General features: G+C 37.8%; 1 protein-coding gene across 6 annotated transcripts in view; it reads right to left on the bottom strand.

Moving 5' to 3' along the window:
• The window catches only part of MAP2K4 (mitogen-activated protein kinase kinase 4), a 105,014-nt gene that overhangs the window by 5,685 nt on the left and 76,047 nt on the right, over positions 1 to 23,282 (bottom strand). For 4 of the 6 annotated variants that reach the window (XM_027131079.1, XM_027131081.1, XM_027131083.1 and 1 more), the window contains 5 exons: positions 18,586 to 18,705; positions 16,137 to 16,188; positions 13,117 to 13,244; positions 4,898 to 4,975; positions 2,363 to 2,511 (listed from right to left, as the gene is read on the bottom strand). In XM_027131079.1, the coding sequence (XP_026986880.1) occupies positions 2,363 to 2,511; positions 4,898 to 4,975; positions 13,117 to 13,244; positions 16,137 to 16,188; positions 18,586 to 18,705 (527 nt within the window). Of the gene's footprint in view, positions 1 to 2,070; positions 2,233 to 2,362; positions 2,512 to 4,897; positions 4,976 to 13,116; positions 13,245 to 16,136; positions 16,189 to 18,585; positions 18,706 to 23,282 lie in introns of all 6 variants that reach the window. The other 2 variants (XR_003438054.1, XR_003438055.1) reach the window with 2 other exon arrangements.

Genomic DNA, 23,282 nt, shown 5'->3' with positions numbered 1-23,282 from the left:
CATATTAGTCTACATCATGCTGGGGAAACCCTTCAAGTCCATCTTCCAGTTCCCCAACTCTGTCTTCAAGTGTTTTCAGTCCAGAGTACATCACATATGTTGTATCTTTGTATCAATAGCTATGTTTTTTCATTCCCAAGCCTTCTAATTAATTAGTTTTCATAGCTAACTGTTTCATTTCTGTTTACTTCTTCCTCAGTTTTAATGAAACTTACACCTTTACTTCCTTGGGCATCTTAAATATACTTATTTTAAGTGTATTTTAGACTATTCCATAATCTCATCTCCATTAAAAGCAGCTTTATGTTCTAGTCTGTTGCTTTTCTTTCTTTTTATTTTAAATTAATTTTTATTGGAGTATAGTTGCTTTATAATGTTGTGTTAGTTTTTACTGTACAGCAAAGTAAACCAGCTATATGTATATATTTATCCCCTCTTTTTTGGATTTCCTTCCCATTTAGGTCACCACAGAGCACTGGGTAGAGTTCCTTGAGCTATATAGTAGGTTTTCATTTGTTGCTTTTCTTAGCATTAGACTTCATGCTTCTTCATCATTTTTTCATTATTACCCTCCCTTCCCATGAAAGTTAAATACTGCATATCTGCTACAAACCATTATACTATGCAAGATTTTCTGGCTCTCCAGAACAAATTTTTGTCCCTTGGGGGTGACAGCACTCCACTAAGAACGCACGTTATAAACAAGTTTTCGACAAGAAGTAATGATTGGATAGACATGCATCATAAAAAAATACAGCTGTGACAAAAAGAAGGAAAATGGCTTGGAACAAGGTGATATTGGATTATGAGGAAACCAAATAGGAATCCGAATGATCCAGGTTAGATACTAGAAAATGCTCAGGGATAGAAGAAGGGAGAATGGACAAATGTGGAGAGCTGATACGAGCATATCACAAAAACAGATAATACTTCCAACTGCAGACCTTAATGATCTGGAATGAGATGGAACTACGTACCTACTCAGGGAAAACAACGTGAGATTCAAGTCTATAACCACTATTTATGGGAGAGAACTTGCACCACGGGACACAGAAATAAAAAGTAAATATAAATATAAATATAAATATATATATATAACAAAACCAACAGAGAGATCAGGAATTAAGAAGAAAGCAATCCTGGTGGAGTGTTCCCAGGTGATTATTTTAGACATTATGCTCTATGACTCACACAGATTCTTTTAACCAAATATTTCATTAAAGTGGAATATATAAAATGATCACATTTTGCAATTATATACTGTATATATGTGTGCAAATTGGTAAAAGTAGATGGTTTTTTAAAAGGAAAAAGCAGCCAATTTGCGTCATCCTTATGGCCCTCTTCTATCTAAAAATCTTGAGGTATTCTTCTCCCCTCTGAAAACCAACACAAAAGTAGAATTTGGTTAGAGAAGATGAAAGGGACTTGAAAACTGGAGCCAAACAAATGTTTTCTACATATTCAAAAAGAGGGCAATGCTAGACCGTGAAACATTAAGTCTTAGTCTTATAGGACCTAAAAGAGCAGAGAGAAACAGCATTCCTGGAAAGAAAAAATTAAGAAAAAGAAAAGCATTTTCAAGAATGAAAATATACAAAATGCTCTGGCTTTTTGCTCATAAATATATCTTACTTTTAAATCATGTTGGATAAACAGAATAATTATCAAAAATATTCAAATGATAACAAAACAGGTTTTATTTAAAATTTAGATAACAAGGCATGACTGTCCTGTTGCCATATCAGTGTATATTTATCCTTACATGCTACAAACACATACACACCTGTAAAAAGGGGAGTGAACAATATCAGGTGTGGGGTTCCTAGAATAAGGAAACTTATTGGAATAAGGTTCCTTGGAATAAGGTCTCTGTGAGGCAGTATATGGTTCTACCAACTGAGCTTTGGGCCTGACACTACTACATACACCCAGCTGGGTTACGTGTCAGGTCAGAGCAGAGAGCCACCCCTGAAAGTCTGGCAGGATCTTAACTTAGTAAAAGCTTCCAAGTGATTCTGGTACAATTTCATTGTTAGAACCACATCAGAATAAGATGATCAATCTCACCTAGGCTGTATTTCTTGTACAAGGTACTAGAAATCTGGAGGCAGCAGCTTCTCCACCACCCACATCTGTTTTTCATCAGTACCTGAGTAGCAGAATAAGAGAGTGATGCCTCTCCAGGCTAGCTGGAGCCTTCCATGTAGCCACAGTGATCCAGAGTCCCAGCTGAGAAGACAGAGCGATATGAAGCAGGCTCCCCTTCCCCAGTATAAAGTACCAGTGTTGCTAAGATTAAGTAATCACCTCACTGTCCTCTCACCGTATATCTCTGAGCATTCATAAATCAAATACTCACCACAAGTTGACAAAGTTGATGAAACTTGGGGAAAATTCCCTTTCCTCAGAATTACTCAACTGTGGTGGGTCTCCTTTCACAACTTGTGTTAGTTGATCAAACACACTATTCCACTTTGGATAAGGAAATCGGCCTGTGGCCAATTCGTACTAAAGAGAACACAGAGGAAAAAGCAAAATACACTGGGCATTACTTATTAATCCAGTACTTATTACTCCTCACTGGAAAGGCCACATTGTAAATCTAAACTCCAAGCAAAACTCTTGAAAAAGCCTTGACTCAAATCAAGATCAGGTTGAGGTGCAATCTTCAGAATTATGGCTAAGTGGAAGGGATATTTAGAAATCAAGATAGTATGTCCATATCTGCCACAGGTCAAACATATTTGTGAACTGTATTCTCATCTTTCTCCCACTCTGTTCTGAGGACAATGGAAACCTAGAAACTGTGCTTTTTCTAAGAACTAGGTTTAAGTCTGCAGCATGGCCTAAATGAACCCCATTTTACGTGCACTGACAGGCGACCCCAAACTTATCAGAGATGGCACATGACAGACAGAGCACTATCTGAGAAGATGGTTTTGGAGCTTCTTCCACTGAGATTTGACTTTGTCAGTTTAGTCAAATATTAAAGTACCAGTTTGCACAATGAAAGGAAGGCGAGCAAGCAATCATAAAGCCGTCCTCCGACAGGAAGCTGGTATGGGAGGGCCTTCTTCCCCAGAAGAGGCCTCCTGCAGCTCAGCACCGTCTCCACTTGCACCTGCGCCTGTGGGAAAGCAGGCAGGTGGGCACGCACACACACACACGCAAATCCACTCCTTTGGCTGAGGTTTCTTTTTGATAAAAATACAAACGCTTGGGAAGAAGTAAACCTCCTTGATTATTCACAGCAATGGGAATTGCTTCATTAGATTCATTCCTGAGAACAGGTTTTAATAAGAGAAGGAAACAGTAGGACACAACATCATAAGGTGAAAGACTTAGGATCTTAGGAGTTAATTTCACACATCTCATAATTTTAAAAATATTATATGAAAATAATGTCTCTATGAAAAATTAAAAAGCAATTATAAGTACTGAACGCCTTGCTTTTAAACAAAGTTTAGCCAGAGGTACTAAAGGAAATTGCTTAAAAAATTCCTATGTTAAAACCTTTCACAGAACAAAATTTTGTTTTTACAATAAAGTAAAAACTTGCTTTTTAAGCATAACTGGCTTGGACGTAGATAGGTATTTCTGAGTCGTGATTACCTCTTACATGCAAACAGTTGTCTCAGTTGTCAGCTATAAGTCTTGCTCCAGTCACCAGACCTAAGATTCCCAAGTTCTGTGTTCTCTCCTGACTAACGGGGAAGGAATCCCCTTTGGTTAGTGGCTTCATGCTGAGAAAAGACTCCACGAGGTGTCTCCCATGTCTGCTCACAAGGGAAACCAGATGGAGTCTTGTGCGGAGCTGAGCTGTCAGCCTTCATGTCTCTAGACGGAGAATTCATTAGGTGTGGCACAGTGACTCACCAAGGACACTCACAAGGGTGTGTGATCCTCAGGAAGAGGACCTTAGTGCCATATAATGCCAATAAACAAATGGAGATTACTTAACAAGCTACAGGAAAAGTTCACTGCTCTGAACCTGGTGTCTCGGGGCTCTGGGGTCTTACTAAGACGGGAGGAAAAGTTTTGGGTTGCCTACCAAACAGGACACAGCCCCACCTATACTGATGTAAAATTCACATCCAATGTGGAAGAAGCTGCTCTGAGATCAGAAAAATGCCATTCAGCCCTGGTAAAACAGCAAGCACAAGAAAATAAATCTAAAACTTCAAAACAGATTTTGGTAATAAGGAAATCAGCAAATGAATCTGTTTTTAAAATAGAACCAAAATTTCAATACAGTCCACAGGTGAGACAGTTTATTTCATCATGCTTGTTAGTTACAAACTAAGTAGTCTTCTTACTATTCTCGCTCAGTGTTGTTCTAAGGTAGAACTTTCATTGAGAATTGTCACCGCGGTGGTTCTTGTCCTTCAACAATGGAATTACTTTCAGCATGTGTGACTTTTCTATTCGGTGAATAGAAGATTCCAAGTAGTATATAACTACCTTCATATATATAAGTATGTGCACCTAATACACACACTGTCCACAGTATTACTGGACATACGACTCCTGCTTGAGATGGGGACGCAGCTGCACTGCTGCACCGACTGCAGGTGAGCTGGCCTCCCTGTTCCTGCTCTGAGCGCAGTTCTGACTCCTAGTATCCGTGGCCAAGAGATCCAGGGCCACTACATTAAAGAGCCCTAGGCACTTCACAAAACCACAAGGGAAATAATCAACTCTAGCTTGAGTTTTAAGATAAAAACTTGTTTTTCTACACTTGGGGGGCAGGGAGAAATAGGTATATAAAATCAAAGACTAGAAGAGACCGGATATGTTCTTATGAGTGGTGAAAGACTGGTTATGGTTAAATTTTCTTTTATCTCTAAATGTCTTATAACACGACAATGACAAGATTGAGTGAACATGAACATACCAATGTGATCCCCAAACTCCAGACATCAGAGCGGACGTCATATCCTTGTCGTGACGCACTTGGGTCTATTCTTTCAGGCTAAAACACAAAGAGAAATCACCGTCATTCATTACACACACCCTCCAGGAGCAAGTAATGGAAGCAGGAGCTGGGTAGGCAGCCAGAACACCAGCACACTCCTAGAGGAATCCATGTCTAGGGCCAGACTGGGAGTAATAGGAAGCCAATATTATACTGAAAACGAACAGCAAGGAAAGACCCAACTCAACGGCTTCCTCCATAAAGGGAATACAAGCCTAATTTTTCCCCCTAAGGACGCACAAGAGTTTACAAAACTGAAGCTGAGAACAGACAGAGGGAGAAAAGAGGAGGAAAAAGGAAAATCATAAAGAATTACAGGGCCAGATTAGTAGCAAGTAATGGTAAAAAGAAGAAAAAAAAAAGACTAAGTTTTAGAATCTTATCACTTTTTGCTTCAGTGAATAAGGACATACCACAGTATATTTGAGACACAAAAGCAAGTATGAGCTAACTTTATTATAATTGCTCCACTCTTTATCATAAAGCTAAATATCTATACCTTTAAAGATATAGATTTACAGAACTTCCCTGGTGGTGCAGTAATTAAGAATCCATCTGCCAATGCAAGGCAAATGGGTTCAAGCCCTGGTATGGGAAGATCCCACATGCCATGGAGCAACTAAGCCCATGCGCCACAACTAGTGAGCCTGTGCTCTAGAGCCTATGAGCCACAACTACTGAGCCCACGTGCCACAACTACTGAAGCCCATGCGTCTAGAGCCCGTGCTCCGCAACAAGAGAAGCCACCGCAGTGAGAAGCCCGTGCACTGCAACGAGGAGTAGCCCCCGCTCGCCACAACTAGAGAACGCCTGCGTGCAGCAACGAAGACCGAACGCAGCCAAAAATAAATAAATAAATATTTTTTAAAAGATATAGATTTACATCTATATCTTTAAAGATATTTGTCAATTAGTCTAATTGTTAACCAAATTAAGGCATTGCCAGTATCATAATATATTATCCTATCATAAAAACAGCAAAAATCATTTTTAGTAATTTCTATGAAGGGAGCATTTTTACATTTCCTTGAAATAAGGGACCATTATTTACATAGTGTGCCAGGGATGGAAAAGAAAAGAGAGAGAGGCTATCAGTAGCACAGAGCTGACAATGGATCCTTAGCTAAGACTGACAGTAACTGCTGTTGAAAGAAACGTCCAGAGAAGCATAATGGTCACTGTGTTATGTTCTCTGCCTGTCAGCAACAATTATTTTGGAGACCTATGCATTTTGTTTTGAATATGAGTACTGTGTTGCATAAATATTCATTGGAAGCTCTTCACTTTTACTTTTAGATATAAATATAGTTATTTACCTGATAAGATACACATTACATAAAAATCCCAGATAGTCAACCAAGAGAGAAAATACTCCGTCCAACAACAGCAGAATACACATTCTTCTCTAGCTCACATGGAACATTCACTAATATAAACCATGATCTGGGCCATAAAACACACTTTATGTTTAAAAAGTGAAATCATGCAAGGCATGTTCTTAGACCACAAAATAATTATATTAGAAATCAATAATAGAAAGATATCTAAAAAATCCCCAAATATTTGGAGATTAAACAACACATGGATCACAAATGTATGGATACCAAGGGGGAAAGGGGTGGGGTGGGGAGGAATTGGGAGAATGGGATCGACACATATACATTATCGATGCTATGTATAAAATAGACAACTGATGGGAACTATATAGCACAGGGAACTCTACCTAATGCACTGTGGTAACCTAAATGGGAGGGAAGTTCAAAAGGGAGGGGATATCTGTATGTGTATGGCTGATTCATTTGCTGTGCAGTGCAGGCTAACACAACATTGTAAAGCAACCATACTCCAAGAAAAAATTAAAAACAGAACACACTTCTAAATAACACATGGATCACAGAAGAAGTCTCAAGAAAAAGTTTAAAAATATTCTGAACTAAATATTAATAAAATGAAGTTACAAAATGAAGTAATCAATGCAATTATTTACTGAAATAATTTCAGTAAATTATTTCACAGTACTCATGTTCAATTTCAATGAAAGTGAAATCACCAAAATGAAATTACCCAAAGTTTGTGGGATGCAGTGAAAGTACTACTCAGAGGGAGACTTACTGCAGTAATTGCATATATTAGAAGAGAAGACAGATTGCAAATCAACAGCCTAACTTGACAGCTTTAAGGAAACAGAAAAAGAACAAACTAGACTCAAAGCAAGGAGAAGGAAGGGAGTAATAAAACGTAAAGCAGGGCTTCCCTGGTGGCGCAGTGGCTGAGAGTCTGCCTGCTGATGCAGGGGACGTGGGTTTGTGCCCCGGTCCAGGAGGATCCCACATGCTGCGGAGCGGCTGGGCCCGTGAGCCATGGATGCTGAGCCTGCGCGTCCGGAGCCTGTGCTCCGCAGCGGGAGAGGCCACAGCAGTGAGAGGCCCACACACCGCAAAAAAAAAAAAAATGTAAAGCAGAAGTAAGTGAAACAGCGAACAAAAATCAATACAAAATGTCAAAAGCAGAAGTTGATTCTTTGGAAAGATTAGCAAAATTGTAGCAAACTTCTAGCTACACTGATCAAGAGAAAGAGAGGGAAGACTCAAATTATTAAAGTCAGAATGAAAGAGGGGATATTACTATTGATCTTACAGAAACAGATGAAATAGACATTCTTTGAAAATGAAAACCTACAAAAATAATGTAGAAATCTGAATAACCGCAAAACTTTTTAAATTTTTAAATGAATCTGTTATTAAAGACCTTTCCACAAAGTCCAGACCCAGGTAAGTTTACTGGTGAACTCTTTCAAACATGCAAGGGAGAAATAACACCAGTCTTACTCAAATTATTCTCAAAACACAGAAAAGGAGGGTATTCCTCTCAATCCATTTTATGAAGCCAGCATAGCCATTTATGAAAACCTGACCAAAACATTACAAGACAATTAATATCCCTCATAAATACAGACACAAAAATTGTTAAAATATGAGCAAATCTAATCTAGCAACATACGAAGTGGTAATATATCATAATCAAGTGGGGTATATCACAGGAAGATAATATGGGCTTAATACTTGAAAATCAATGTAATGTACCATATTTATAGAATGATTTTAAAAGTCATACGATCATCTCAACAGATGTAGGATTAGAATCTGATAAAATTTAACAACTGTTAGCATACTGAGAAGGAAACTTCTTATTTCATAAAATGTATGTAAAATAGCCTACAGCTAACATCATATTTAGTGGTGGAATACAGAACACGTCCTTCCTAATTAATACTGGGAACAAGGCACTGCTTCTATTCAGCATTATATTGGAGTTCCCAGCCAGTACAAAAAGGTAAGGGGGGAAAAGCACGGCTTTTACTCACAAACATTTGGATTTCTACAACTGTTTAGTTAGAAAATCCCTACTAAAATTAATGGTGAAACCAGCAAGATCATAGGACACAATGTCAAAATGTGCAAACCAGCTCTATTTCTCTATAATAATAGCAAAATATTGGGAAAAAGTTAAAAATCCCATTTACAATATTAGCATCGAAAAACATGAATTCCTCAGGAATAAATTCAAAAGGTGCGCAAGAGATCCACGCTGAAAACTATAAAACATCACTGAGAGACAGCAAGAAGATCTAAATCAATGGAGAAACATAACAGGTACTAAAAGACTCAGCAACGTCAAGATACGCACAGTGGAATGGACAAATAAATTGTGGTCTACTGATACAATGCACAACTTCTCCGCAATAAAAAAACCGAATGACTAATACACATAACACGTACTAAAAAACTCAGCAATGACAAGATACAGCGGAATGGATAAATAAATCGTGGTCTATTGATACAATAACAACTTCTCTGCAATAAAAAGACTGAACGACAAATACACACGGACAGCATCGATACATCTTCAAAAGAAAGCACACACAAACACACACAGACTGTAGGATGGCATTTCTAAAGAACTTGAGGAAAAGCAAACCTAACCGACAGTGACAGAAAATAAGACCAATGATCCTATAAAATATGAGACATATTTTATATCTTGACTGATGTGGTGATTATATGACTAACTACATTTGTCAAAATTCAAATTGTATGCTTAAAATGGGCACCTATTATTTGTGGTTACAGCGCTAATGTCATTCTAAAACTGCTGTATGTTTATGTCACAAACAGCTATAATGCCTATCATGTGTGTGTTAGAAAAACTTATCCAACACCGGGAAATAAATCCAAAAAAGGATTCCGTTTCCTTTCAGTGTCACAGTGGAGCACCAGCAAGCCTGCCCAAGGACTGTGTAAGTGTACTTGTTTCATTAGGGCCCAGACACTTAAGTTACACAATAACCTGCAGATTTTTGTCAGGTAGGGATGCAAATGATTTCTGTCCAACAACCCCAAAAGTTATTATTTTATTGACCTGGAGATAATTAGCAAATTTATATTTTGATTAGCCATCTTGTTGCAATATTCCTTCTTTAGTGACTGTAAATACAGAATGATGCAAATGTTCTTTGAGCCAGTTTCACTAACCTGTCTGTCCAGTTTTCTCATTAATGAGTTAAATATATTTTTGACACATGTTCGTTCTCTATTTGTACATGTAATATTTTTAATATTTTGAAAAGTATTCTTTGAGAGGAGTGGAGATTTAAGATCCATGAAACTAATTAAAGATGCTGTATCCTAAATCTAAGTCAGAAGTACGGATTTGAAAAACAAAAAGCTTTTTAAAATTAACAAGAGGAAAATATCAACTTAGAGAATAGGGTCTATAATATTAACAAAAACAGCAAAAAAGTAGTAGATAAAACAATTTTATATCCAAAACATATAATTTATAATAAATACACAACTCAAGTTACTTTGTATTAAAGTATACAAAATAAAAACCAAGGAATAAGGAGAAATTGACAATCTCAATATTTTCAAATTTTGAACTCCTCTATTTTTTTTATATTAAAATGGCAAAAAAGTGCTGAACAGGGACCTCCCTGGTGGTGCAGTGGTTGAGAATCCACCTGCCTATGCGGGGGACATGGGTTCGAGCCCTGGTCCAGGAAGATCCTACACGCCGCAGAGCAGCTAAGCCGGTGCATCACAACTACTGAGCCCACGCTCTACAGCCCACAAGCCACAACTACCGAGCCCATGTGCTGCAACTACTGAAGCCCACATGCCTGGAACCCGTGCTCTGCAACAAGAGAAGCCACAGCGATGAGAGGCCCACGTACCACAACGAAGAGTAGCCCCCGCTGCTCACTGCAGCTAGAGAAAGCCCGCACGCAGCAACTAAGACCCAACACAGCCCCCCACCAAAAAAAATTAAAAATAAATAAACAGTTAAAAAATAGTGCTGAATATAATTATAATACAGAACAGACCCTTTCCAATATTTCATTTTTTAATTGACCATTTATCATGCTAAAAGAAGAATTTTAATATGTCCCAAAAGGCAGAAACGTACGGACTAAAATGCTTTGAAAGCAAGTAATAAGTAAAAAGATTAACATGAATCACTTTGTACTGGTTAGCTATTTGTGTAACAAAGCACCACAAAACTTAACAGCTGACACCAACAGACATTTATTATTTCAGGTTTCTGTGAGTCAGGCTTCAGGGAGCATTTTTGTTGGTGGTTATGCCTCAGGGTCTCTCATGAGACTTCAACTGAGATGTCAGCCAGGGCTGTCGGCCTCACTGGGGCAGGAGGTCTCGTCACCAAGCTCACTCACACAGTACCGCAGGAAGCCTCTGTTCCTCACCACATGAGTCTCTCTGTAAAGCTGCCTGAGTGTCTTCACAACATGGCAGCTGGCCTCCCCCAGAGTGAGCAATCCAAGAAAGAAACCAAGAACGAAGCCACATGCCTCTTTATGACCAACTCTCAGAGGGATGCATTGTCATTCTGCCACATGCTACTCATGAGAAGTGAGTGCCTAAGTTCAGTCCACACTCAAGGCTGTACTTAGCCACCGCCTTTTGAAGGGAGGTGTATTAAAGAGATTGGACAGATTTTAAAACTACCACATAATTGGTACTTAAAACACTGCAGTAAACAGGTCTTACACCCAACATTTAAAACAACTAAGAAAAGGAAAGTATGTATATGTATACACACGCACACCCACCCACGCATATGTGTGATGCTAAGGAAACAGTAAAATTTCACAGTTTTCAAAGAATTATGGGGACTTCCCTGACGGGCCAGTGGTTAAGACTTCACCTTCCAATGCAGTGGGGGTGCGGGTTCGATCCCTGGTCGGGGAGCTAAGATCCCACATGCCTCACAGCCAAACACCCAGAACATAAAACAGAAGCAATATTGTAACAAATTCAATAAAGACTTTAAAAATGGTCCACATAAAAAAAAATCTTAGAACAAAAAAGAATTATGTATCTTTCCCCAAAGACTCCTGGCCAAGATGGATTTCAACCTCAAAGAACAGAAAACTATACCATCACAACTGTTCTGAGCTCTGGGGAAAATTTTCTGAGCTCAAGGAGGCCAAAGTTATGTTTTTGATTACTAGGTGATCAATACTTTTTTACTGTATGAATAAAATAAGATGAAAATTTTCCCAATTCGATTTTTAAAACTTGCATAGCCCATCTAAAACCTTTACAATGTATACTACAAACCAATCTCAAACATTTTTATGTAGCAATCATAAATATTAATATAGCACATGTAAAAATATATTAAACACATAAACTATGAACCATGTAGGGATTATTTCTGGAATGCCAGAACGGTTCAACCACAGGAAATATATGTTACTATGATGTGTCATATCAACAGCTGCACAGAAACATTTTATCATACACTGAACAAGGCCAAAAAGGCATTTAATAAAATTTAATAGCCATTTCTGATTCATTCTTATTCTCTCTCTCACACACACATTCTCACACACAGATATATACACATACACTTAGTAAACCAGAAAAAGACATTTGCTTTCAAGTCAAGCAACATAAGAATCCTACCATCAATACTGTCATTCAACATTGATACAGTTCTAGGCAAAGCAACAAAAATAAACATGAGAAAAGTAACAAAATATATATGATTATAGGTAGGTAGATAGATATGAGAAAGATCAATAAATATGAGGAATGCTAAGGCAAAAATTACCTGCAGAATGGTACCTTGAGTGCCATCTGAAACCTATTCAAAAAAGAGGTAGGGACTTCCCTGGTGGCGCAGTGGTTAAGAATCTGCCTGCCGGCGCAGTGGACACGGGTTCAAGCCCTGGTTCTGGGAAGATCCCACATGCCGAGGAGCAACTAAGCCCGTGCGCCACAACTACTGAAGTCCGCGCACCTAGAGTGCATGCTCCTCAACAAGAGAAGCCACTGTAATGGTAAGCCCGCGCACCGCAACGAAGAGCAGCCCCCGCTTGCCGCAACTAGAGAAAGCCCATGAGCAGCAACGAAGACCCAACGCAGTCAAAAATAAATTAATTTTTTAAAAAAAGAGGTAGATCAGTATTTTGGCTGGTTACAAAATAAACATATCAGTATAAGTAGCTTTCCTATGCATCAGCAGGAATTATAACACTCCAGGTTGAGAAATAACTAATGCCTCTACCTTGCACGTGTCAGTGAGTTTCTCTTACCTCTGAACATGCTATGAGACATACTGAGTTCTATGAGGAATTCGGCTTCCTATTCTTCTCTAACCAGAAACAGCACCACTTACATTATCAATATGTCTACTACAATTGTAAACATACAATCAATTGTAACAGTGATTGTAAACATACAATCAATATGTCTACTACTTGACTGTAGTACCTCCTAGAGTCAAGACAGCATATGGGGGTCTAGACGTACAAAAGAGGCCTTCTGAGAACTAACTAGAATATAATGAAAAAACAGTAATCAGAAAAGACCATAAATGCTCAGTGCCAGGCAAGAGGAATACGGTAAGACAATGAAACAGGAGTTCACTGGGATGATTTCGCCAAGTTTCATAGAAGAGCTAGAACTGAGTTTGGTCTTCGTGGAAGAGGAGAATATTCTAGTATGGTGAAACTGCACGACCAAAGCAGATTCCTTAGTAGTATAGCACCAAAGGGCACAGGCTCTCTGTGCAATGAATGTCAAGCAAGAAGGTTTGGCCTTTGCACTTACTGCCATGTATGGCCTGCATCCAGCATCTCTTGTCTTGGCAATGGAGTCCACAAGCTGTCCACTGATGCCAAAGTCGCAGAGTTTAATATTTCCACTTCTATCCAGAAGAATATTGGAAGGTTTGATATCTGCAAGACACAGATGTCACTCAACGTTCAAGTAATCAAACGAGCTATATTCTAAAGTATTTCAAGGAAAAATACTGAAAAACCTTAGAAAACATAAGTGATCAAGTCCTTAAAATTCAGATAGCTAAGATGAAAAAAATTTTCTGAATGCTAAAAACTCATTATCAAAAAACTCCTCATATTAAATTTAGGCATTCTATAAAGTTTTGTTTTCATCAAGAGACATACTCATTTACTTGTTTCAAATTCATTACTTAACAGTCAAAACATGCAGGATGAATTTAATCTGTAAGAGTATACTAAGCTACTTTACAATACGTGTCAAAGATTATACAACTAAATGCAAAGTATACAAATTATAAACTCACAATTTAGTTAAAGGAGAGCTTTATCTAACTTAGGAAAGTATCCAATCCAGTACATCTAAAAGACCACAAGCTTCGGGATCAAAAAAGCAAAGGTTCAAGACCTGGGCCTGATATTCACAATGTGACCTGGGGCAAGTTCCTGAACTTTCACTTAGCAACCACAATTCCCTCATCTACAAAATATAAGTAATAATTCCTAACTTATAGGATTGTGGAAATGAAAACACCTATTACAGAAACTGAACATTGTTAGTACTCAGTAAATGTATCCACTTAATAATTATTTCTCCTTGAGAGATTTTTCTGATCTTAGATGGCTTCATTGAGTTTCTCCCAACCAACCTTCTTTAAGAGTCATCCTGGAGAAACTAGATTCATTTTTACCATTCTCAGAGTGTGTGTGCTTTCCCGCACACCTGAGAAAGCTGAATCCTTTCCATTTGGTTCTCCAGGTTTTACACAGTCTTGTCACATTGGCCCCTAGGTTATCACCTCCTCCTCACTCACCATCAACTCACTCACTGCCAGTGTGTGCAAATCAGCTAGCTGGACAATTCTCCCTGCCCTTGCTCACTAATTCTCTGTCCCTATCTCAATCCTTCGAGGCATTTAATTGTCCCTGTCATGGTTCCATGAATAAAAAGGACAGAAATAAATATAGGATACAAAAATATCTGTCTGTAACTCAGAAGGGGACCTACAAAAAAATCCAGAAAAGAATGCTTACCATCACTGACACGGCTGACTGCCTATCAAACATCCACTCCTAAGCATGCCATCATCCTTTCTAATGGAACTTTCATTTTACTGAGATCCATCCTCCTCTGTGTACATCTATCCGCACCTCCAAACACGGGGTCCTGATTGGTCTAAGCTTATCAAGGTAGCCTCATGCTCCTTGCCAGGGACTAGTTTAGGTAAGGGCATGAAGGAGACAAGAGAAAATGTGAGAGACAAGTAAGTAAGAGCTCCCTGCTGCTAAGACAGCCACACAAGAAGAGACAGCTTCTTCTTCAAGAGGCTGTTATGCTAGGTGTGACACAGGACCTGCTTTAGTTGTTACTACCCTGAGGATGGAGCCAACATGTTAAGGAGAGCAGAGCCAGAAGAAGGGAGCCTGAGCCCTAATCATATCGTGTTGGAGCCACCCTATCTTTGGACTTACTACGACAGATAATGAGTTTCCTTGAAGTTTAAGCCAGTTAACAGGATTTTCTCTTACTTGTAATCAAAAGCACTCTAATTACAGCAAAAAAAAAAAAAAGCTACCTGATCCTAGCTGGTAAAAAAGACTGCTATAAATTCATCATTTTACTTAGTCACAGGAAAACCAAAGTTATTTTTGAAGCCTTTCCCTTTTATTTAACCTTGGGCAGTGTCTTAGTGCTTTACTGTGATTGGTGAGAATCCCTAAGGTAATTGTCAGATGCCCTAAGGTAATACTCCCATAATTACCAAATATAGACAAAAAAAGGGAGGGAAAAAATCCAAAACAAGAACAAGATGAAGTACAAGAGGAACAAAATAATTTTGTTTAGGAACCTAATCCTACATGATTTTAGGACAAAAGAGAAAATAAGAAGGCTAGCCAAAATTATCTTTAACAAGCATTAAGCCAGGCAAAATTAAATGAAACATTCTGATGTTCGAGGTTAACTAATTGCAGTCGTTCAGGGTCAACCTCAAATAAAAATTACTTAAATCAATGCCCTAATTACTAATCTCTTTAATCACAACCTTAGAGCCCTTTAACCTTAGAATTCAAGGTTTTTCGCATCTCTGAATACGACTGTTTCCTTCCTTCCTGTGTTGTCAGGCTGAATCACACACTGCCATGTATCACCTTGGGTTTGTCCACTACAGATTTACTGAGGGTACAGAACTGTGCCTCTTCAAAGCCACTGCCTCACTACCCCGAGTCTGGCATAGTAATAAGACAGAGCAACTACTTAAACTATTTGCTGAATTAAATTCAGGAATCCCACTGTCTCCCAAAAGACAGACACCAAATGTTTGAATTTGGACCTGTGTCTAAATAAGGCCAAGATCACTGTTTTCACAAATACAAATGCTTTAGAGGAATTTCAATGTAAAATACTAATTAAAGAATCTTTCTCAATTTACAAAAATATCCTCCCAAGTAAAGAAGAAACACTTGATAGGGACAGTAGCGTGCCTTTAAAATGATCGAGGGTGCTATCCTGCAGATCCTTCTTTGACGGTCCACAGGTTCACCTTCCTGCCTTATTTGTATAGACAGAGAAACATTAATTATCTATCAGGCAAATGAATAATTATTTTTCAACTAAGCCCCAACATTCTAATAAGTTAGACTGAAATTTATAGAATCCCAAAGGGAAAAAAATCCTAAATTAATAATAAAGTTTTAGGGTACATATAGTATGTTTTGCTAAAAATACAAGTATTTTAGTAAAAGTTATACAATACACTGTAACTTTTAATTTTTTTTCCTATTAAGGAAAAATGTTAATTTCTAGTCTAAAAAAAAACAGTTCATACCCACCTCTGTGAATGATTTTCAAGTTTTCTTTTAAGTGGTTTAGTGCTTTCACAGTCTAGGGAGGAAAAAGCAGAGACGGACGGGATAAACAATCAATTTCCTTCTAATCAAATAGCACAATAGCTTACCGTAAAATAACAGCTCAGGTAGCTCTTTGCATTCTTTTGGGCTTAATATTTCAATATTCTGTCCATTTTTTATGTTAGCTGAAGATGCTAAATTATGATTTTAGATATGAAATCATAGTTGTCTTTACACGCCCTTCCCTGACAGCTAAAAAAACAAACAGGTAACTTACAATTTTTTAAATAAGTCATTAAAAAGTTGTATAATCTTTCTCATACCATCGAACTTTTTAGGAACAGATATATTTAGTACAAAAAGGTCCAACAGTCTGGTTCCATTATCAACCCTAAGTTAATAAGTTTTTCCAAGTTCTCAGTTTCTCACAATCATTCACCCTCACTGGGTGTGGAGCCTGCAAAGTAATTTTTGCAGAGCCAGAATTTATCCTGTTGTTTGATCACTGCTCATGATCAGGAAATCAAAGATTTCTCCAGGAATAGAGGAAACAGAGACTTGAATTAACATTTCTACAACCTCAAACTAAAAGAGAAGTGAAGCACAGGCCTCCAATTAGAAAGGTCAAGTCTCCGCTGCCATCAAGCTGCTGGGTGCAGAACACAAACTCACAATGCTTCAAACAGCCAGGCTTGTTCATGGGGTTATTAATTAGCAAGAAGAGATTTAACACAAAGTAATTTTAAATGTTACGCTTAACAAAAAGGATGATCACCAAGTCTAGAAACACAGGCAAATATATAATAAATGATTTATTAGTATATATTACATATATTGCAATTTAGGATAAAATAATTTTATCTATGTTTTCCAACTTCATGATCATCCTGTCATGCAGTGGTTAACAGCTGGATTCTATGATCAGACTGCCTGGGCTTAAATCATTTACACTGACAAATATATGAATTTCAAAGCAAATTAATTACTTAATCTCTCCATGCTTTAGATTTGTCATCTGTAAATAAAAAGGGGGTTACACTATTTACCATTGAGAGTTGCTATGAACATAAAATGTCATGAGATCTTGGCCTGACACAAATAAACACTCAGTAACCATGGGCTATTATCATTATTCTACTATTGTTCCATTATAATTATTATGAATAGTAAAAAGTTCCAAGATAAAGCTAGGTTTGGTATACTGAAGAGAGATGACTAAAGTGATCAACATAAAATTTCATACACCTGTCTGAATAATGAAGAAGTTTCTAGTAAAACTTGTTTATACTAGACAGTTTCTTTATAAAATTATATGAAAGGGTATATATCTGAACAGCTCATAAAACATTTAAATTAAGCATTAATTCAGGTAAATAATTTAAAATATTAACATGAGACCTATTAATCTTAAGATTATGACTAGAGTTTAACCTGACTTTTTAAATCCCAGTTATACACACATATCTTTTACCACTAAAATACAGTTCAGAAACTGTCTTACTTATTTTAACATTGACCCTTAATGATTAAACAGGATAAACTGACAATTACCAGGCAGACTATACTGGATGTGGAGGATGCAGGAAGAAAGAGGAAATTCATGCAACCAGAATATCTATCTTACAACTTCCTATAAAATTTAGTTTACACATCCACTAACCCAGGTCATGTCATTAGTTCAGATTCTCAGGGGTTTCTAAGAAACTTACTAACTTTATCAAAAAAATTTGTTTTTCTTTCTGTGAAAAAACTGTGAATGACCTTTGTTAGCTAAAAGAACAAGAAAGAAAATGATCATTAATTCATTTTCAAAACTATAAACACGTAAGCAAAACAGTGCCTCTTTTCTTTTTTGGTACTATGCTAAAAGTGATTTGAACAAATTAGTAGTAATGCTGGTTACTGAAATTGCTAGTCAACAATTTAAGTAGTTTAGACAGAATAGCCCAAATCTTAAACCACAGGAAATATACTTAGTCTAAAGAGTTTCAGTTAAGGGATTTCAAGGAGACTGCTGCAATTCTAATTTAAGCGGAACTTTGATAATATAGCCTATTTAAATACAGTTAAAGTAACAAGGGAAAGAGGAACAGAAAATTGCTTTTTCTAGCCTTATTTACAGCACAGTCTATTATGGTTCACTCTGATTTTAATGGAAAGAATACTGTAGTATTTATTATTGAAATGTATGATTTCAATACGTACTTTTCAATAATGGAAAGTGTCAATGTAGTATTTTGAAAATTGTTCTTACTACTTGTTGTATTAATTACCCCACAGAAGTGATTTTTGTCTCTTTTCCTATTATAATGATTTTCTAGGAAGGTCAGTAACATTCTGTGAAGGGCATTCAGATGTATGCATTCAAAACTCCAGTAGCATCTTTATGTAAGTATGTATACAAGGAACAATTTGAAAACCAAGTACTTACTGCTAAAGTGATTTTGCCTAAAATTTCTTCTGGAATAACATCATCTAATACACTATATACATATTTGTAAAACTTATCAAACGAGGTAGACATGAGTTCCATACAGATCCAACAGTCACCCTATAAAAAAACAAATATCGGTTATTCTTATACATCTTAACATTAAGTACCACCTTTCCTTTACTTAAAATAGAAATACAATGAGAGAAGAAGCAATCTTTTTTTTTTTTTAATTTTTGTTCCTTATTAAAGTGCTGGACAGAATATTCTCCTCATGTTCAAACACAAACTTAGTTGCCCAATTTTCCCTACTCTTAATTGTAAGAATGGGCATAGTCCTACATAGAAAACCTTTGGACTTTTATAAAAATTTTCAAACTCTGCCATGATTAAATAGAAAAACAGAAAATATGTGGGAAACTGTTCATTCTCACTAACAAAGGAAATAGACTACAGGAATCTTGAGAAACTATATAAACTTCTTAAATTAGTAAAAAAGAAAAAAAATACATAAAGCAAGCCCAATGCCTAAAGTCCTTGCTTAAATGCCACCTTCTCAGTGGCCGACACTGAAAATGCCCAATTCAAAATGCAAGTCATCCCCCTCTCAGCATCCCCTTAACAGCTCTACTCTGTAGAGCCTTTATCATCTTCTAATATAAAATATAATTTACTTATTTATTATGGTTTTCATTGATCTTCCCTATTATAACATATAGTCCACCACGACAGGGGCTCAATAAACATTCCTTAAATGAACAAATGCTGGCTATAATCAAATCAAATCATTCAAAAACTATTGGCAGCACTGTAGAGTGTTTTAAACCAGTTTGAAGGCAATCTGACAACAAAACAAGAGAAATAAAAGTGCCTATACCCTTTGATAGTCATCCCATGACTGGGAACCTAACTTAAACAAATAGCTCATAAATTACAAAAAGAAAAAACAAAAACAAACTAAAAACCTCAACTATCTCACAAGATGAAATGGTACATTATTAAAAGGATTACCTAAAATTACATTATTTTGAAAACTATACAGTTCATGAGGTATGCATGAGAAAACACAGGCTATAAGCAGATTCCATGTTTATAATACTGTAAAAGTATGTGCACATATAAACAAGGAATACGAAGTACCTTGGGAGAGTGAAAAGAGCTATAGGGATCATGACAAGAATTATCTTTAAAAAATTTTGCATATGGTTTCTAATTTATGGATCCAGCTATATCCTTAGAGATTTTCTACCACTAACCTCCTTCCCCTAACAACTGACTTGGATTGATCATACGAGAGATCTATGCCCGGTGAAGTAAAATGGCTTGCTCAGAACAGCACTGCTAATTAGCGATAGAGCCATCAACAGAATCCACTTACATAACTCCTTTCTCCTATCAACACCTCCAATGCAAGGACATTTAACTTATATGTAGAGACAGCACATGCCGTGATGACTGCTGAGATGAATAATCCCACTCTTAAAGTAGAACCAGCTGCTGCAACGTCCATGTAGCTCCATGGCTTCACAGAATGCTGATTTGTAAAGCATATCTGACAAAGTGAACTTTCACTTATAGTTATTCCAATCTTTCTTCTTAGGTCTCTTTTTCTGGGTGCTCTTGCAGAATAACCTTCATAAACGACTAACACTATTAACCCAAAACACACACTTGAATTTATTTCAATCTAAAGATACCATCTCAATAGATTTACCAGAAGTTTTTAATTAGAGAAAAGGATAACACATTTAACTCACCTACTTAGGAGAACAGCGAGGAAGGAACTTAACTTCAGTAATATAGCAAAGTGGGACAATCACTGATTAAAGTGTGAAGGCCTGACTTACTCATCCAGGCTCTCCCACTCTCCACTTATATAAGCTTGGGCCTCATTAACTCCTAACGATGAAATGGGATTGCCCCACAATCTTCAATGGAATATGATAAAGATCAAACGAGTTAACATATGTAAAGCACAAAGTAAAGCGCCTGGCAGCTGCTAAAAACTAGAGTTAAGAAAATGAGGGGAGAAGGGGAAAGGGTGGAAAAATAGGAAAGCAACCAAAAGAGAAGGAAAGACAAGGGAACAAGGGAAATAAAGGTGAGAAGTAAACTGAGGTAAGAAGGGCAGATACAAAGGAGCAATTAGCTCCAGGGCGGGAAATCTTTGTAGTTTCTAAGGCACATAACCTAATGTAAATGTATTTCTTCTAGCAGTTCCTTTTGGCCATAACTGAGAATAGACAACAGCAATAAGCTGCGTTAAAAAAAAAAAAAAAAAAAGGAATGGTTTGAGCTGCCTCAAAAGCAGTGACAGCAACATTACTTTCACATTCAAGCAAAAGACAGACAACCACACAATTGAAATACAAAAATAAAAATTACTGAATATGGATTTACTGAAAAGGAAGGTGGAGGATAATGAAACTGAACTACTAAGATCAAGATAAGGGTTTCAGAGACAACATCCAGATAAAACCAATAACATAACTTTTATACCAACAGGAACAACTTAGAAAATAAAACGTTTAAAAAGACACCACTGGGCTTCCCTGGTGGCGCAGTGGTCGAGAGTCCGCCTGCCGATGCAGGGGACACGGGTTCGTGCCCCGGTCCGGGAAGATCCCACATGCCGTGGAGCGGCTGGGCCCGTGAGCCGTGGCCGCTGAGCCTGCGCGTCCGGAGCCTGTGCTCCGCAACGGGAGAGGCCACAGCAGTGAGAGGAGGCCTGCGAACCCAAAAAAAAAAAAAAAAAAAAAAAAAGACACCACTCACAGTAGAAAGAAAAAAGCACCTAGGAATAATACATCTAACAAATTAGCCTAGCCAGACTAATCAGGAAAAAATAGAGAAGATACAAATTACATCAGGAATGAGAGAGAGAGGGAGGTAACATCACTGTAGATTCTACAGATATTATGATGATAATATTGGGCTATTATGAATAACTTTATACCAATTAATTTGACAGTTTAGATAAAAGGCACAAATTTCTGAAAATAAAATCAAACTACCAAGTATCACTCAGGGAGAAACAGATAACCTGAAGAGAACTCTTTGAAAGAAAACTGAACTGCAAAATAATTATGCTGAGTAAAAGACGACAAAAAAAAAAAGGAGGGGATACATGCTGTATGATTCCATTTACATAAAATTCTAGCAAATGCAAACTCATCTACAGTGGCAGAAAGCAGCTCTGCAGTTGCCTGAGGATGGCGACAGCAGAGAGGAAGTGTGTATAACCTACGGGACACAAGGAAACTCGTGAGAGGTGGGTATGTTCATGACCTTGATTATGGTGACAAGCCCACACGTGTGTACATTTGTTCCAACATATCAAATTGTATATTGTAAATATGTGCAGTTGATTTCCAATTTTACCTCCATAAAGCTGTACTTAAAACCTGCCGGGGTGGGGAATGAAGGGGAAAGGACAACATGAGCAGAAGTAGGGGTAGAAAGGGAGGAGGTGACTAAATTTGGCTAATATCACTGCCTTTTTTGTGTGTTTTTTTTTTTTGCGGTACGCGGGCCTCTCACTGTTGTGGCCTCTTCCGTTGCGGAGCACAGGCTCCGGACGCGCAGTCTCAGCGGCCATGGCTCACGGGCCCAGCCGCTCTGCAGCATGTGGGATCTTCCCGGACCAGGGCACGAACCCATGTCCCCTGCATTGGCAGGCGGACCCTCAACCACTGCGCCATCAGGGAAGCCCTATCACTGCCTTTTACATAACCTGATGAACTCCTATAGTCACAGATTACTCAGAACAGTATTTCCTACACTGGAGTTTCCCCAACCTCAAAAGATATCTTAAATAAGGGATTCCTTGCTATTAAATTCTGAAAATGTATATATTAAAAGACATTTTAAAAGTGCTTCTAAGTCTCAGTATTGATAACATAAATAGTAGGTCTGGCCTTTATGTAAGCTACAGGCTAAAAGTCACTTTCATTATTCAATACTGTCAAGCTCTTTTTTCCCCGTCTACCAATTCTGAAAATGAATTTAGAAACCTGTGCAATTAGATGTCTTAATAAATTATCTAAATAAAATCCAAGTTGTATTTTCGACTTCTTATCCTCATTTAGTTTCATCCTAGAAAGAAGTATACACATGGTTGGAGACAACAGCAATAAATGAGTTACCAACTTCAGTATTAAATGTTATTTATTCACTGCTCCAAATAAAGTTATGGAACTTTCAGAGGCTCAATATTACCCAATGGCAAGATTAACCTCTACACTGTTGCTGCCAAGAAGAAGAAAAATAACATCTCATGGCTCCGTGATTGTTGGTTGACTGAATCAGACCAAGAGCTGATGTCCTGTGGTCATATAAATTATGTGAAATTAAATACTCTGGAGGCTTTTCACAGGGATGGGAGTTACAAGCATTCGTCTCTCTCACAAGTCCTGAATGCGCTCATTCATGTCCAGTCTTTTCCTTTCATAAACCCAGAATTCTGTGTCTATTATCAAAACTGAAGGTGGGGCTTCCCTGGTGGCGCAGTGGTTGAAAGTCCGCCTGCCGATGCGGGGGATGCAGGTTTGTGCCCCGGTCCGGGAGGATCTCGCATGCCGCGGAGCGGCTAGGCCCGTGAGCCATGGCCGCTGAGCCTGCGCGTCCGGAGCCTGTGCTCCGCAACGGGAGAGGACACAACAGTGAGAGGCCCACGTACCGCAAAAACAAAACAAAAC

The sequence above is a fragment of the Aethalodelphis obliquidens genome, unplaced genomic scaffold, assembly GCF_003676395.1.
Source record: "Aethalodelphis obliquidens isolate GAN/ISIS:26980383/991018 unplaced genomic scaffold, ASM367639v1 scaffold38, whole genome shotgun sequence".
Classification (NCBI taxonomy): domain Eukaryota; kingdom Metazoa; phylum Chordata; class Mammalia; order Artiodactyla; family Delphinidae; genus Aethalodelphis; species Aethalodelphis obliquidens.
The sequence above is the reverse complement of the archived record's forward strand: the minus strand, read 5'-3'. Positions and strand labels throughout refer to the sequence as shown.